General features: G+C 45.5%; 1 protein-coding gene across 2 annotated transcripts in view; it reads left to right on the top strand.

Moving 5' to 3' along the window:
- ENPP3 (ectonucleotide pyrophosphatase/phosphodiesterase 3) overlaps positions 1 to 18,066 on the top strand; it is a 759,459-nt gene that overhangs the window by 533,341 nt on the left and 208,052 nt on the right. For both annotated transcript variants that reach the window (XM_069606685.1, XM_069606686.1), the window contains exon 20: positions 10,541 to 10,695. In XM_069606685.1, the coding sequence (XP_069462786.1) occupies positions 10,541 to 10,695 (155 nt within the window). The remainder of the gene's footprint in view (positions 1 to 10,540; positions 10,696 to 18,066) is intronic.

Genomic DNA, 18,066 nt, shown 5'->3' with positions numbered 1-18,066 from the left:
GGGGTTCCTAGTGATTGGAGATGGTCATAGTTAAAGGGCAGGTATGGTCTGTAATGGGTCCCAAGGTTAGTGGACTGCCATCCATGCTTTCAACTGGAATTGCTATGGGTTTTGCTCTTCTTGGGATGCTATGTCATGAAGCCCATGTATCGTCAATAACGTTTCCTGGAGCTCCACTAACTATTAAAGCAGACACCCTTTGAAGTTGAATATTCTCCCATGTTAAGGAAACTTCCAGTACAATCATGGAGCCTTCTGGGCTGGGGTTAGAGTCAGAGTGTGTAGCAAGTAGGGAACCGGTAACCGTCAAAGAGCCCTGGACCGTTGTTCCCTTCACGGCCGGGCGCTGGCGTTCCCCGATTTCCTTTTGGGAGTGAGGGGACACTCCTTTACTGTATGGTTGCTGGCTCCGCAATACATGCACAAGCCTAAAGACTTCCGTTTGGACCTTTCTTCTAGTGATAGAGGACCTCTAGTGGAACCTAATTGCATAGGTTCTTCCGTAGATGGAATCTTGGGTAGGGGGACAGATGGAATCTTGGGTAGGGGGACTGCTCCTTCAGAATAGGGTTTTTGGGAACGACCCTTACACCTTTCACAATGTCTCTCCTGGAGACAATAATCTAGTTGCATTGATAATGCAATGAATTCCGTCAAATTGTGAGGACGTGGGACTCGAGAAACTTCGTACTTTAGTTCTTCAGAGAGCCCTCGCCTAAATATAGTGATGAGAACGTCGTCAGCCCAAGAGGTATCGGCCGATATCTGTTTAAACCTAGTAATATACGTTAAAATGTCCTGACTTCCCTGTTTAAGGTCCAACAGTCGCTCTTGTGAGACTATCGTGATTTCCTGCCTGCCAAACATACTTTTGACGCTATTGCAAAAAGCTGGGTAGGAGTCAAGTATTGGATTGTTACTGGTAACAAGGGGGGTAGCCCATGCTAATGCTGCGCCCGTCATTTGGGCGATCATGTGACCAACCTTGTCGCAATCAGTTGGGAAAAAGGCTGCCTTAAAGGCAAATTGCACTGTACAGGCTTCTAGGTATTCTTTGTCAACGTGTGGATTTCTATCGAATTTCCCTAACGGAAGTGGACCTGGGGGAACCTCGGAGCTATGAGCTGAGCGACCTACTTGTTGCCGCAGAATAGTGTTCTCTTGTTTAAGTTGTTGGACCTCCCCTGAGAGGGCTTGCACAGCCGCCATCAACTGTTGTACCTGCTGCTCCATATCAATTTGCGATGTTGTTATGAGGGGAACACAGAGTGAGCTGAAAAAAAAGCGGCTCTATTTTCTTAATCAGGCGTTTCTATCTGTTATATTTCTAGCATGTTGTAGTCATGAGAAGTAGAGATACACTCAGGTCCCTTTCACCACAACACAACAAATGGAAACGTTTCTACATTGTCTTCGGTGAAGGATCGAAGCTAGTGAGAATTCACCTGTTACACCCTCTACCCGCCTCCAACTCGGCGAGCGGATGGTGCCTCAGGGAAACCCTTTGTGAAGGGAAAAAACCCTGTGCTGCTTGAGAGCGCGGGATCAACGGGTGGTGAAAAGGCCTCGGCCGTTGCCTCGATGCGTAGACTATCGACAAACAGGTTTCCCCAGGAAGTTTCCCTGCGGGTTGCGGGTTGTGTCAACGTTTCCCGGAAGCGGGGGCGTTGATGGGTCCGTGACCGGAGGTAGCTTGGGGATGAAAACAAAAACAGGGTAAATGGTGTGTAAAAGAAGGCGGGTTGTAGGAAAGAGCGAAGGGGTTTCGATTCCACCTACCCAGTCCGAGTGTGATGATGGATGAGAGAGAGAGATCCCTGTGATGAATGCTGGGAGATGTAGTCCAGGATTTCCTAGTGAACTGATACGAATGTGAAACAACAAGAGGTAAGTGTGGAGATGGTATTGCTTGTGCTTAAAAGTGTTTAATCAATGGGGACAATGGGACCTACGGAATGTAAATGGGTCTGGTTGCAGATTCCACGGCGAAACTGATCTTTAACTCAAGAGCGTGAAGGTGAATGGTGGTAGTTGGTCTAGGAGGGAGGAAAGAAGGAGAGATAAACAGGTTTCAATAAAGGAAGGATTCGGAAGCTTGGAATAAGTTTGGACGCTGAAATCCAGGAGTTTCCTAAGCGGTGACTTACGAAGCGTAAGCACAGTAAACAGTAGCAACGTACTGAGGTTTCCTTTCCGGAGGTTTAAGTACAGTGACCAGGTTAGGGGGAGGAGATTCCTCAGGTGACTGAAAGGGATCTAGACCGTCCATTTGTGCACACGATGCCATCTTGGGAGAAATAGCATGAAGAGAAGGCATAAATCGCCACCGGCGCAGGAAAGACCACCTTCGTGAACGGGCCGTAACAAAAAGGGATTGGAATGGATCCCTCGAAGGTAGACTCGTTGGCCCGTTCCAACTACTGTTAAACAAATTCAATCCTTCCTGGGGCTTGCTAACTTCTGCCGGAAATTTATACCAGCCTTTTTGGAGATTGTGTATCCTATTGTATCCTATTGTTACACTGTTAAAGAAGGATACCCCCTTCCTGTGGACCTCTGCCCAATATATGGCATTCCAACGGTTGAAGTCGGAATTCACGCAAGCCCCCATCCTAGCTCAACCCAACATTGATAGACCCTTTCTTGTTGAAACTGACACTTCCAACTACGCCATTGGGGCAGTCCTGAAACAGGAATTGAGTGACAAGTTCGAACATCCCATCGCCTATCTTTCTCGCACCTTGACTCCCAGTGAAACCCATTATTCTGTTCTGGAAAAGGAATTACTAGCCATTCGTCAAGCCTTCACTGATTGGCGTCTTCTCCTCCTGGTAGCCAAACACCCGGTGCAAGTCCGCACGGACCATCGGAATCTTCAAGTCCGGCAATCCCTAGAATGTAGAAACAGTTGTCAAGCCCGTTGGACCTTCTTTTTTGCTCAATATCAGTTTCAAATCCGTCAGGTCCCTGGAACACACAACATAATAGCTGATGCCTTATCCAGACGTCCTGATTATGAACCCCTTGAAGATTGGGCTTTTCCTAAGATGTTTCCCCACACTATATTTGTTGCCCAAGCAGTTACCCTCCTCGAGAATATTCGAATTCAAACTCAATCCTCTGAAATCTGGAAAGAGTTTAAGAGAAACAACCAATGGAAACTCAAAACAAGGGACGGAAATCTGTTCAAGGACAATCGCTTGGTCATTCCCACTCCTGGACTGAGACAAAAGATCACAAGCCTATGTCATTATACTTTTCTTTCATAAGGGTTTCAATCCAGGAATCAACCGCAAGAACTGGGGTAGGGTGTGGAAGAACGGATGGTAGAACTGAAGGATGAAATCTTTGACTACAGAAGAAAGGACGGGTTTTGATAGCTGAATGATCCGAGTTGTTATAAGCGAATTCAGCCACAGGTATTAAGAGTGACCAATCTTCTTGGACCTTGGTAGCAAAGCAACGAAGATACTGTCCCAGAGTTTGGTTAACACGTTCGGTGGCTCCATTGGTCTGTGGGTGATAACCTGAAGACAAGGCACGTTGGATTCCCAGTATACAACATAATTGTTTCCAGAACTGAGATATGTACTGGGGTCCTCTGTCAGATATGATCTTGGGGGGTAGTCCGTAAAGTCGTAATATGTGTTCCAGGAAGATTCTGGCAAGTTCAGAGGAAGATGGTAGTTTATATAAAGGTATTAAATGAGCCATGTGAGTGAATAAGTCAATGGTAACCATGATAGTTGTGTATCCCCTGGAAGGTGCTAGTTCCACAATAAAGTCAGTGGCGATGAATTCCCAAGGTCTGGTTGGCAGCGCTGGTTGGAGCAGGAGACCTGCCGGCTTCTTGTTGTCATGCTTGTTTTGAGTGCAGACTGCACATGTTTGGATATAATGCTGGCCACCAAAACTGTCTTTGTATTAGACGGAGGGTGTTGGTGATGCCACGGTGTCCTGAATGAAGGGTATCATGACATTGGCTTGTGATCTTTTGTTGTAGTCTCTGAGTTGGAATGACCATGCAGTTGTCCTTGAATAAATATCTGCCCTTCGTCTTGAGGTTCTATCGATTCTTTCCATTAAACTCCTTCCAGATTTCAGAGGACTGTGTTTGAATCGGAATGTCTTCCAGGAGGTTGTTTGCTTGGGCAACAAATATTGTGTGGGGAAACATCTTTGGGAAGGATCGATCTTCAAGAATTTCGTAGTCAGGACGTCGGGATAAGGTGATGTCTATTATGTTGTGTGTTCCAGGAACATGATGGATTTGAAACTGGTATTGGGCAAAAAAGAAGGCCCAACGGGCTTGACGACTGTTCCTGCACTCTAGGGATTGCAGGACTTGCAGATTCTGATGGTCCGTGCGGACCTGAACAGGATGTTTCGCTCCCAGGAGTAGATGACGCCAGTCTGTGAAGGCTTGATGGATGGCTTGTAGTTCTTTTTCCAAAACAGAATAGTGGGTTTCGCTAGGAGTCAAGGTGTGAGAAAGGTAGGCGATGGGATGTTCTAGCTTGTCATCAAATTCCTGTTTCAGGACTGCCCCAATGGCATAGTTAGAGGCATCGGTTTCCACTAAAAAGGGTTGATCAATGTCAGGCTGGGCCAAGATGGGGGCTTGTGTAAACTCCTACTTTAACCGTTGAAACGCCTCATCTTGGGCTACTCTCCAGTGAAAGGGGGTATCCTTCTTTAACAATGTAATGATCGGATGTACAATCTCCGTAAAAGAGGGTATGAATTTCCGGTAGAAGTTAGCAAGCCCCAGGAAGGATTGAATTTGTTTCACAGTAGTTGGAACAGGCCAGGACAGAATGGAGTCTACTTTCGAGCGGTCCATTCCAATTCCCTTTGGGCTAAGGATGAATCCAAGATAGTGAACAGTAGACACATGGACAAGGCCTTTCTCGTGTTTAGCCAGGAGCTTATGTTTACGTAGACGTTGTGTAACTGCTTTGACATGTTCTTCATGCTTCAGATGGTCCTTGGAGTATATCAGTATGTCGTCCAAGTATACAATGACGAAGAGGAACAGCATATCAGAGAACACCCGGTCCATAAAATGTTGGAAAACCGCTGGGGCATTGGCAAGTCCGAAGGGCATAACCAAGTATCAAAATTACCAAAGGGTGTTCTAAAGGCTGTTTTCCATTCGTCACCTTCCTTTATACGGATCAGATGGTAGGCACCTCTGAGATCTAATTTCATGAACACTACAGCTCCTCTTACCGCTTCCAGGATCTCCGAGATTAGGGGCAACGGATAGCCGTCCTTGAGGATGCATTGTTTAAGGCCATGATAATCTAGACAAGGCCTAAGCTCTTTGTTATCTTTCTTGAGAATAAAAAACAATGAAGCTCCCACCAGGGATTTGGATGGTCGTATAGTACCATTTACCAAGTTGGTATCAAGGTATCTCGGAGGGCTCTTTTCTCAGGTTCTGATAGAATGAACATCCTTCCAAAAAGGAAACACTGCTGAGGGTTCAGTATAAATAGCGCAGTCTTCAGGTCTGTGAGGGGGAAGGGCTTGAACTATGGCGGTCGAAAACACATCTGTGTAAGTCTGATAGGCCCTGGGAACCTGAATGATATTCGAGACAGTGAATGGACCTTGCTGGTTCGTTTGCGTAACTTCAGAGGATCCTGATGAAGAATCCAGGGATAAAAAGTGGGACATACAATGTTCTGAACCAAGAAACAAGGATCCTGCTGCCCAGAGAGAGGTCTTCCATCGATAGCCTCTACAGGTTGCATGATGTCTCGTGTTTCATATGGAATGTTATGGGTAGTGACCCAATCATGGTCTATGAATATCCCCATGGCCCCACAATCCACTAATGCCAGAATGGGATAAGATTCTTTCTTGGAAGGCGATAAAAAGGCCTGCAGAATCACAAGGTTGTTCTGTCCAGGAGAGTTCAAGGATGGAATAGATGTGGATAAAACATCTCTCTCCCGAAGCTGTGCTCCATCTAGGATCAGGAGCTGGTGTTTCCCTAACGCTGTGGAAGGGCAATAGGACACTCTCTCACAATGTGTTTATTAGAGGCACAATACATGCACAGACCAGTGTGAATCCGTCGCATCCTTTCTTGCGGGGTTATGGGTCCGCGGAAGGCCCCAAGTTGCATGGGTTCTGGGTCCGTGGTCGGGGAAGATGCAGGCTCAGGTTTAGAGGAAGGTTCTGTAAAGGCCTTTTGGTAGGGTATTTTAATCTTCTTCTTTTCCGCCTTTCTTTCCTGGATACGAAAGTCGATCTGTAAGGAAAGATCCATGAGAGCCTGGAAGGAACTTGGGCGAGCTACCCTGGCTAAACTGCTAAACTGCAGCCTCCATTTCCGTAACTGTATCAATTTGTTGGCGTCTCAGTCTGTCACAGGTCTCCCCCCTTCTCACCTGTATGTATTGTTTGCTCGTGATCTTCGAAGATGTCTTCTTTCGCACTGTTCGGGATTTATATAACCCTGTGCGTGGGTCCTCGGGTTCCAGCGTGCGGTTCGTGACCCATGTCCAGGAAGCGTTCAGATGTCCGGGAAGAAAACCAGGAAATGGCGAGGTTCGCACTCGGAGATACGAATGCAATGGAAATCCAGGACATGCAAGGTAAGGAAAAAAGGGGAAGGATGAAAGAAGAGGAGATTCAGGGGACCGGGAACCACAAATCAGAAGTAATTGCTGAACGAACTCCGTCAACACACGTCTGACTACTGCAAGCGGTAGCTTTGAGACGCACAGGGCCGCGGGGCGTGTCTGCTTTGTAGAACATAGAGCGTACAACGTGGAGACTGACAAACAGCGTTCTGCGTTCAGCAGCCATGTTGGGAGTACTGCTGAGTTCAGTCCCCGATGGGTCAGGGACCACGAAGTCCAGAAGGGATGCGTACGGTGGTTCATGACACCTAGGTATTACGGTCCCTTTTCTATACAAGAAATCGTCAATCCAGTGGCCTTTCGACTCCGACTACCAGAATCATGGAAAAGGATCCATCCAGTCTTCCACACCTCCCTGTTAAAACCATATCTACAGTCATCTTGAACAGCTCCAAGTTCTACCCCAGTAATTGTCAATGACCAACTCAAATATGAGGTTTCCAGAATCTGTGACTCTAGGTATCGACTTGGTCAACTATAATATTTGATCGAATGGAAAGGATACCCTCCCAATGAACGCACCTGGGAACCCATGTCAAACATGAATGCCCACAGACTGGTTTGAAGATACCATCTTATCCATCCGGGCAAGCCCGGAGGAGCTGAGTTTCAGAGAAGGCATGCTGTCATGAACCGTCGTCTGCGTCCCTTCTGGACTTCCTGGTCCCTGAACCATTGGGGATTGAATACAGTGATCCTTCCAACATGGCCGCTCGAAACGGAATGCTGCTTGCCAGTCTCTACGCTCCACGCTTTATGCTCTACAAAACAGACACGCCCCCGCGGCTCTGCGCGTCTCAACGCTACCGCTTGCTGTAGTTGGACGTGTGCTGCCGGAGTTCGCTCTGGGATTTCTGCTGATTCCTGGTTCCCAGCTCCTTGAATTCCCCCTCCTTCTTCCCATTCCTCTACCTTACCTTTGATCTTCCTGGATTTTGCCCGAGCGCTCGGGTCACGGCCTTCCGTGCCTCCGAGTGTGAACAGCATTCCTTCCTAGTATTCGCCCTGGACATTTGAATGTACCCGGGACTGCGAACATCACGCTGGAATCCGAAGACCAGCGCACAGAACTGTACAAATCCCGGACCGTGAGAAAGAGGACATCACAGAAGGTCACAAGCAAATAACAAAAGCAGGTGAGAAGGGGAGAGACTTGTGACAAGTCCAGCACTGCCACCCACCTTCTTGGTCATTCGACCCATGAAGCGTGTGTCAGTTGAGGCTTTTGCCACCTCTTTCTCACCCCCTCCTGCACCTTGGGCTGACTCACACCCTGACACAGCACTTTCCATGCTCCACTTTGCTATCTCTGACACTCTGGATGTACTTGCCCCTGTCATGAGGCTCCGCATGAAGCCTAAAGCCAAGAGCAACTCCTGGTACGACTCAGAACTTGTCACCCTTAAATGCAAGGGTAGGTTGACTGAGAGGAAATGGTTGGCATCTTGTACATCCTCTGACAAACTGGCCTGCTGCCTACTCCAAAGGCAATACCGTCTCTCTGTCCTCACTAAGAAGAGAGCTCACATCCAAGCTTGCATCTCTGCAGCATCTAACAACTCGGCTGAACTCTTTAAAATCTGCGAGGAGCTGGCCAATCCTGCAGCATTCTCTACCTCTTCTGTCCCCTCCCAGGCCCTCTGTACGGCCCTGGCTTCTCAGTTAATCTCTAAAACCGAGGACATCCTGTCCACCCTCTTGTCCTCTCCTGATTCTCCCTCCACTGCCTCCTCTTCCTCCGGCCCCCCTGCGGCCACCACTTCTCCCTTCTCTGCACCCCTGAAGAGGGTCTAGACAAGTCCGATCTATGAAAGCCTCATCAAACAGGTCCTTCTTTCCCTGCTCTTCCAAAACCATCAAGGACCACATTGACTCCCTCGCTCTAGCCTTGGCCGACTTCTGCACCCAAGTCATGGGAATGAGAGCAAAGGGAACAAACCTTGACACCAAATGCCTACTGCTCTTCTATTACAAATGAGAGCGATTCTCAGCTCTCTTTTCAACATCTGAAGTTAACAAACTAACTTTCTGATATTTGTGCTTCGAACAGATTATTCATCCTTGCAGATTTTCCAAACATGTATCATTTCAATGCTTTGCATGATCCCTCCAATTAGGTCACCGCAGTCTAGGCACAGTTAGTAATTGTTTTGCCTATGTTGCCAGAGGTTTTTTTTTTTTTGCAGAAGGTGCTCTCTTATTTGAAAGTTTGTTTTGAATGACAACCTATTTAGTGGCTACCATGTAGGTCAGCAGAGTCAGTAAAGTCCAGGCCCTTTATAATTTTGAGTAAAAGACAATTTTTGCATGTTGATGATGTGGCCTTCAGTATCAGCACGTCCCGTTTCCCAAAACTTTAATAGGAAGTCATGTTAATCATGGGTTAGGGAGCTCTACCTTACTCTATTTAACGAATTAATCATGTAAATCTAAAGAGTTTTTTTAAAATGATTTGTATTTATTATTCATGAGCTCACAGCTTACATCTCAGTGAAATCTAAGGGGTATACCTTCCTGGCAAAGCAGGCAATTTTACTTGCTTATTTTACTGGCTTCCTTTTAAGCATATAGTGGAATTTAAATCCCTGGGCTTGGAGTGTCACAGCCATTCCCCTGGATACCTTGTATCCTTGCTGCATGGATGCCACCCAACCTGAGGCCTGAGACATCATCTTAGAACACGTTTGTCTCATCCTCCGAGGGATACACGCATTTAGGGAGAATAACTCTTCAACCAACAGGCTCAGTCCAAGGCTACACTTTGTCCCTGTCCATCAATCTTAAAAGGGACCTCAGGAAGGCCCAGGAAAAGGTAAAAGACTGAACTCTTTCTTAAAACATGTCAACCGCAGCTTTCTTGATTTGTGTCCTGGTCAGATTCTGCCCCCATCTCTGAGCCCCTCCTTGTTTGCATCCCTCTTTAAACAAAGCACTCTGTAGTAATACACAAGCAGAGGTAGCGTTGTACAAAAAACAAAAATAACATAAGAGCATGCCAATTGCAGGTTGGATGCACAATTTAGCTGATCTGTTTCACCAATCTCTTCTCATAAAGAATGTCCTGAGCCTCTTTGGTTGCTGTCTTTGAGGATCTTGTGCTTGGCAATTAACTAAGAATCAGAAAAAAGAGTTAGGAAATGTAAGGTACACAATGGGCCTCATTACGAGGTTGGAGGCAGCCATGGCGCTATTAGCGCCATGGCTGCCTCCAAAATCGTTCCGACTCCGCTCTGGTGGATGGAGCAATTACCAGTCCATTCCGAGGTCGGAGGGACCGGTAATTCCCCATTCACCAGAGCCATTCCCCATTCCCATTTGAGCCCCCATAGGGCTCAATGGAAGGGGGAAGGTGGCAATAACGGTACCGCAAATTGCGGTACCGTTATTGACCCCGGTATCCCTTTGCGGGTCCTTCCTTAACGCCTGGTAAAACCAGGCGTTAAGGAAGGACCCGCAAAGGGAACTCGTAGTAGGGCGGTAAGGGATTACTGGCACTGGTGCCCTTACCGGTGCCGGTAATCCCTTACCTCCCACCTCGTAATAAGGCCCATTAACTTCTGTACTGTTAGTCCAGGGCCTCTCACCACCATCAAAGCCTAATCTTGATCCCTAGTTGAGCTCTATTTGACAGTCTACTGACTATGTTGGGAGAATACATGAAGTGCTGAGGTTGTAAGTGGCATGGATGCCTGGGATGAGGCTTCCAAATTTAATATTAACAACTTTGAGCAATGATCCCATCACACGGTGGTGTGAGTTTTCACAAGCTGGCAACAGAAAAGACATAAATATTAAGCGTACAGAACATGTTAGGCAACCACATTTGCTTTTTAGGCATTTACATTCCAATACACATATTAATATCCATGTTGTTAATTTGCCAGTGTCACAGACCGAGAAGATGAATTTGCCGTATGGGAGACCCAGAGTCCTGCAGAAGAACAGCACACACTGCCTCTTACACCAGTACGGTTATGTGAGCGGATACAGCCATGACATCCTGATGCCACTCTGGACCGCATACGCCTTCGACAAGCCTGTACGTATCTTTATTAAAAATAGTTATGCTATGTTGCCAAAAATTGCATTGTATCCTCAGTTTCTATACTATACACTCCACAAATTAGGTATACCAACAATCATTTGTTTTGGTTTCAATCATTAATCGGTCACACCCACCTTACTTACATTGAAGGGGACAATGGACTTGCCTACTACGTAAAAGTTGGGCCCAAAACTGGTATTGGCACGTGTAGCATTTTGATGCCAAAAACAGACTAATGCTCAACAACTCACAAAATAGTGACAACACACACTTACAAGAACCTCTTTCTTTCCATTGACCTCCCACTAGATTTCTTGACAGGCAACAAACACAATTCTACGTGAGCATCATTATTGGGGTTGTGCATAGGATTTTGGGCTGCTATTTGCCCACAGCATCAATAAGTAATGCCCTATTGTGTGCTTATGAATAGTTTGACTTTTGGTTGTGTGGCAAGGCACAGGTTAACTGTACACAGTTTACCTGAGCTATACAACTACTCACATGAACTATGGGCCTCATTACATGGTAGGCGGTGGACCAAGGTGCTATTAGCACCTTGGTCCATGCCGGTAAATTACCGGCACCGCCTTGGCGGAAAGGGGAATTACCGCCCTACTCCAAGGTTGGTGGGGCGGTAATTCCCCCTTCCCCCATTGCCCTTCTCCATTCCCATTTTTGCCCCATAGGGCATAATGGGAATGGGGAAGGTGCTAATTACGGTACTGCAATTAGCGCCAAGGTCCCTTTGCGGGTTGGGTTTTAACGCCAGGCGTTAAATTCCCCAACCCGCAAAGGGACCTCGTAGTACGGCGGTAAGGGTTAACGGTCACCGTTACCATTAACGGTCACCGTTAACCCTTACCGCCGTCCGTGTAATGAGGCCCTATGTGCTTCTGGGATGTTGAATGGATGTCGAAACCTTCATGAATACAAAGGGTCCTGGGCCTACAGCACCAAGGACTGTGCCTCCAATCTGCCAGGAAGCCGGACAGCCATTTTGAGCATTTTGATTGTGTCAGGACTCCTGTTGAGCAGGATCTTTGTCGCAAGCACTACTGCGAGGGCTTCTTTTGCACAGCATTTGGAACAGCTGTAATCTTTGGGTGCCGCTTTTTTGGTTCTATGACATCATTCAAAAGATCCTCTTAACATTGCTTCTTTCAAGACCGTTTACAAGTTGGTCATATTTTAGACCAGTTGTCTCCTAACAAAAGTCACATTTGCTTTTAGAATGTCATTTTGTGGGATTTTCCGGCTGATTTATGTGGTGTCCCGTGCTGTCTCATAGTTGTGTGTTGTCCACTTAGTTTGCACTCACTTTGCCAAAACTTGAATTAGATCATGTTTACTGCCTCGCAATAGTATGTTAGGGAACTTTGCGTTGTATTTCAATACTGTGCTATCCCCATTTCTGGCTCGTGTTTGGAGGCTTTTGGTTACACGCAGTTTTCCCATCTGTTCCGGTTTTATGCAATAAGGCACCTGCATTTTGAAGTCCGGGTTTCAATAAAGGTGCGGCAAATGAAGTTAACTGGGGAGACAACAATCTAGCACTCAGGCTACTACTCAATGTGGGCTTTGCCATCTTTTAACTTGCACTGAGCAACGGTTTTCATATGTATATTATCAGCACATGGTCAAGTCCTTACTTCGGCATTAAGAACTCCTACAGACAACCCACTAGTTCACAAGCAGCCTTCACACTGATTGATCAAAGCCAAGGCTATGACTTTGGCACCTGGGCAGACATCCACACTATGAGAAAAGGCCAACATTGACGTTAGAGGAGTGGTGCTTGTTTATTTATTTTATTGTTCATGTATAAGGCGCTTTATACAAGCAAGTGGTTTCTAAGCGCAGGATCGGGATTTGAACATGTGTTGCACCGCGTTGTCTTGTTTCCAAGACAAACACGTTGCCCCTGAGCTATCCTTCCTCCCCTTGGATGGAGGATTACATGGATTACATCTGGTATTTCTGAGTGGGTGCACAGCACCTGCTGCGGATCAAGCGGGCTTCGGCCCCAATGAAGTCCAAAATGCAATACGAAACCTTGTCTTCAAGTGCTGTGGTTTCAATTTTAGGAACAAGAGGTGCAACCTCATTGCGATTTTTTTTGCAAAATGACTGCAAAACTGTCACCACCACTCGTTCTCGCAGAATTTGGCACAAAGGAGTTTATTTTTAGGGTGCATCGGACCTCATGAGAATGTTGACAGATTTTTGATGCGCAGCAATTCCACAGTGGTACATCCTACGATTATTGGAGGGAAAGTGAAGGATTTGCCTTCAGCTGTATGTTGCAGGTCATTCCTCCATTTTATCAGCACATTTTGAATTTAGCAGTGTGGTAAACATAGTACTAATTCTGTTCTTGCCAAAAAGTGCCGGTTAGAATTACCTCCAAGTTTTACCACTTTTCATTTCATTTCATTTTCATATTTATGTTACGTGTATCCCAAAGGGAGCCTGGTAGCAAGCTGCATCTGCCCGCAAATGGAATTGTACTCAATTGGGCAGCGATTACGTATACCAAATGAAGTCAGAGAGATTGCTTGAACGTTTTTGATCGCTTCCTAAATAAAGTTAGAGAATGAATTTGCCGTAACTGTAAGGCAAGAGAGTTCCAGGCACGAAGGCCTACAAAAGAGAAACGTCTGTCGCCCCACGTAGTGGTCCTGGAAGGGGGAATTGCTAACAGGCCCTTTCCCATGGATCGCAGAATGCTAGTTGGCCGCTGACTTAAGTTTTTAGAAGTCAGGTAGGTTGGAGGAAGGCCATGAATACATTTAAAAACAAGGCATATAATCTTAAACTGCTTTTTCTGCTGCACAGGGAGCCAATAAGGCCTTTTCGAAACTCTGAGATGAGTCTTTTTTGTGTTTTTTTGCATCTCGGGAGGATAGCTCAGCAGCAACGTTGGAAGCAGGACGACACAGAGCAAGACAGGTTCGATCCCCAGATCCGCGCTTAGAAACCTCAGGGTATTAAGCACGTTATATATAAACTATCATATCATGTCAAGAGAGAAAATCAATCACACCACTGATTTCTGTGTGACCTGAAGCCGCTGAAGTTGGTATTTGGGTATGTCAGCCAACAAAGCATTACAATAGTCCAACTTGGTGTTCGTAAGAGCTCCCACCACCATTGAACGATCTTTCTCCCAGATGAGAGGAAGTAGGGGTTTCAGTAGTTTTATCTGAAAAAAGCAGGCCTTAATAATTTGGTTGACCTGTGATTTGCAACTCATGCTAGACTGCCAAATGCAGACCAGATTTGTTACTGTCTGTGTATACTTGGTAGCCACTCCGAACAAATTGGACAGGGTATCAAGTCCAGCACAATGGTCAATTTCTTTTTTGGACCTACGACAATAATCTCCATTTTAGACAGGTTTAATTGGAGTCTATTATCCAGCATCCAAGATTGAATTCTTTCGCCACATTTTAAATATCCACTCCACACTTCTAAACTTGTAGTGGGGCCGATAGAGTGTTCCACAATATGGAATCGGGCATCGAAAAGTGTTCCTATAGCATGCTGAATGAAACTCCGATGTGCAAGTAGTCCACTAAAGACAATGGGCCTCATTACGAGTGTGGCGGCAACGGAATGAACAGTGCCAGTAAGAGACCGGCACCGTTCATTCCGGGCCTCCACATTACGAGGTCTGCAGCGGGTCCCGCTCTGCACGCCTGGTCAGACCAGATGTGCAGAGCAGAACCCGCTAGCAGTACAGGATGCTAAAAACAGGCCCGTTATTAACAGGCCCGTTGTTAGCATCCTCCCCATTCCCATTGATCCCTACGGGGGCTCAAATGGGAATGGGGATGTACCGGGTCCGGGTCCCGTGAAAGGGAATTACCGGGCCCTCCAAGGTCAGAATGGCCCGGTAAGTTCCCTTTTGCGGGACTCGGACCCGAGTTAAGAGGTAGCCATGCCACTAAAAACGCATGGCTACCTCCAAACTCGTAATGAGGCCCAATGGATTTACTGTAGGCATTTGAAAACCTAACTACAATAGTCAGGCTTCTAGGTTGCAGGAGCTATTAGCAATGTCATACGTGAGTGCATCCAGGTTTCAAGATTTCCTTTTTTGGTTGCCCGATTATGTTCCACATTGCTCGTCTACGGGGGCTGTCCATTTCGGTTGGGAGATATTTTCTTTTTGTGTTCTTCGACGGAACACACTTGTCAATTCTATATATTTGGTGTTATGGAACTTTCAGTCGATCAAGAAAAGATTTGTGTGGGAAAAACACCCTACTCATTGACATCTAGGGATCAATGGCCTGGAACATCTTAACTCTTCTAAGATAGTTGTTTTAATAATTTCTACTGCAGCCTTGCAAACAGTGCTGGAAGAACAGAATTAACCTGTGTGGGCTGGGGGCGGGGATTCATGTCATGGTGTGTGGTCTTCTACCGCATACATATTTGATGCTGATGATCATGGTAGTCACTTCATTCTGCAGACCCTAACCTGCCATCTGCAAGCCAATAGCAGGGCTTGCAGGCAGTGAGCTAAAATGGGATGAAAGAGACACACGATAAGGTAGGCTGTCACTTGGCCTAGCTAAGTGTCAGGCTATGCCAGGTGGCAGCTACTAGTGGGCCAGAGTGGCGCATTCACAACTACAGGGAAGGAGGCCACTTACTGCAGGCGACAGGCATGCTGCAAGGATTCAAATGCAAGCCTCCCGGCTGCCCTGTATCAAAAGTCAAAGCAAAAGATGTTGCTTGAGAGGATGCACTTGGGGCTATTGCATTAGGCAAACTGGCAATGAGGTTGCAAGTTGGCATAAGGGAATCTGTAGATGCTGTGCTAACTAGGGACTATGAATGAAAACTACACACCCTGTGCTATCTCGTCATTATGGAAATTGGAAAGTAAGATGTAGCACTGGAATAATGTGCAGATTATTGTGTAAACCCTGCCTGGTTCAAAAGATACATGTACTGAGTGTACCATTTTTATGAATCCAGCAAACAGATGGGTGAAAATTGTGTTTACACAAGCAAAGAAGATGTCTTTAAATCTCAAATTAAGAGATACTTTGAGTAATGGGAGTGGAATCAATGTCTGAAGAGACCACGGACTTTGATTTCATCGCAATCCCTCACTGATGGAATCATAAGATTGAGGAGAGAGAGTTACTATTTTTTTTAATGGGCAGGCCTGCCACTGGGAATGATTCTAAATGGAAATGTTATGATAACTGAGCAGTATGCAAATTGGCAATGTTGTGCAGCTTGATATTATGTAGACAGGTGGTGATATCCTGAAAGTAATGTAAATTACCATGATATAGTAACTAGCCACAATGGAAACTCGCTGTGGTGAGCCAATTAGGCATAATGAAACTGACCATGATGTGCTTTGTGACTAGAAAGGATAATTATACAGAAAAATAGAACATTTGAACAGCGCGTGAGCAGACTAATTATATACTAATTGAACATTAAGAACATTGGCTATGATGTGCTAGCTACTATCACAACTATTCTGATGTATTAAGAATCATGAAAGCTGCAAGTGATGTGCCATTGGACAACATGATAACTGCCTAAGACTTGCCAACTGGGCATAATAGAAATGAGCAATGGTGTGCCCACCGTGCATAATGTGAACTGCTAATGAAATGTTATCCGTGCATAAAAGAAACCGGCTATGATGGTGCACATTCGAATATTGGAACTGGTACTAAAGGGCTTATTGGCATTAGGGATAATGTTGATGATAAGTCAAGTGTCCATTTTGGAAACTAGCAATGATGTGCCATAGGGACATAATGGCTATGGGTAATGGTTTATCACCTGTGCTGCATCGTGAGGATCATGGGATATTTATTTCCTCTGGTATTTCGTAGGGAACATTGCTGCCTACATTACCACATAGGACTCAGGCTGCTAATACTGCCTTTTGGGGCTCTTTGTTAATTACAAATAATGTTCTGAACATTTCCTTGGTAGAAGAACTTGAAAACCTATTTGAAACCCTGCTTCACGCTATATCGACTTCTAGCCCTAGTGGCTGTGATGCAGCCCATGACCCAATACATTCACCAAAAATGACTTCCAAAGGGTGGCTTTTCTAATCAATATCACATAATGGGTTTTAGATTTTAGTTTATTTGCTTATATAGCGCACCAAACCCAGGGGTATCTAGGCGCTTTTGCTTACATATACACCAGTTGTTACATAATGATACAGTTATTACATGAACAGGCAGTAGTCTCATACAATGGCAATAAGAGACAGTAAAATGCTGTGTGGGCATTTGCAGAGTGTTACAAATTTAATAAAGTGACTTGGAAAGTACTATACAAAATGTATACAGAATTGTATATAATTATGGAGGTGGGGAGGGTCGAGAGAGGCGTCTAGTGTTACATATCTAGACGCCGGTCCTTTGTATGTAGTAGACATAGATACATGGAGTGCATATTAGTGTTGAATCAGCAGTGGCAGTAAATCCTTAATTCAGTTGGGAGAAGAGCCAAGATTTTACCTTGCTTCTGGTGTATTCCAGTAAGATTTGAAAACGATTAGAAAAATTGGACTGGACCAAAAATCCCCTTAAAAAATTTGAAAAATGAGCCATATATATATATCAAGGCACTCTACCTACAAAATGTAGGCTGCTGTAAAATTAGCCCAGGAAAATTCAATCAAATGTAGTGAAATGCAATGCAAATTCCTAGGCACGGTTTACACGAATTGCAAAAAAGCATATTGACAGTATTCATAATAACAGGATAAGGCTCAGAGGAAATCCATCAGACTAAATTGTTGTATGCAGGTTCTTCCAGCAAATAAGTACCAGGACAATCCAGAGTAAGGTAAGTACCTTTATTCCAGTGCATAGGAATATGTACATAAGAGTTAGTGTAGCACAGAATATCACGGGACATCCAGCACTCCAGCCAGCTCCTTTCCAACTGCCAGCAAGTGGAAATCCAGGCACTAGGAACCTTTAACATTCCACCGCTGCAATACATTCCATAGTTGCACCATACATTCTGGCCAGCAGAATAACACATCTCTCCCTCGGTACATACCCAAAAATGCAAATGCATTACATAACCTTACACATGTGTCCCAAAACCATCTGTGGCCACTAAATCAAACCAATAGACCTACATCCCCAAATGAAGAACACCACCATTGTAACCTGCAATGCTCCAACCCCATCATCATCACACGTGTGGACCAACACCTAAACTAACCTCCAACCTACTTAGTTCAGAGCACTCTGACCAACAAATCAGCAATGACAGAAATAGCACCTGCTGAAATGAGCAAAGGACAAAGACCAAACCGCCACCACTGTCCGACACGATAGTAGATTACAAAAA

Source organism: Ambystoma mexicanum, chromosome 4p (genome assembly GCF_040938575.1).
Source record: "Ambystoma mexicanum isolate Mex_15411 chromosome 4p, UKY_AmexF1_1, whole genome shotgun sequence".
In the NCBI taxonomy this organism is placed as follows: domain Eukaryota; kingdom Metazoa; phylum Chordata; class Amphibia; order Caudata; family Ambystomatidae; genus Ambystoma; species Ambystoma mexicanum.
This window is presented reverse-complemented; position numbering and strand designations above follow the sequence as displayed.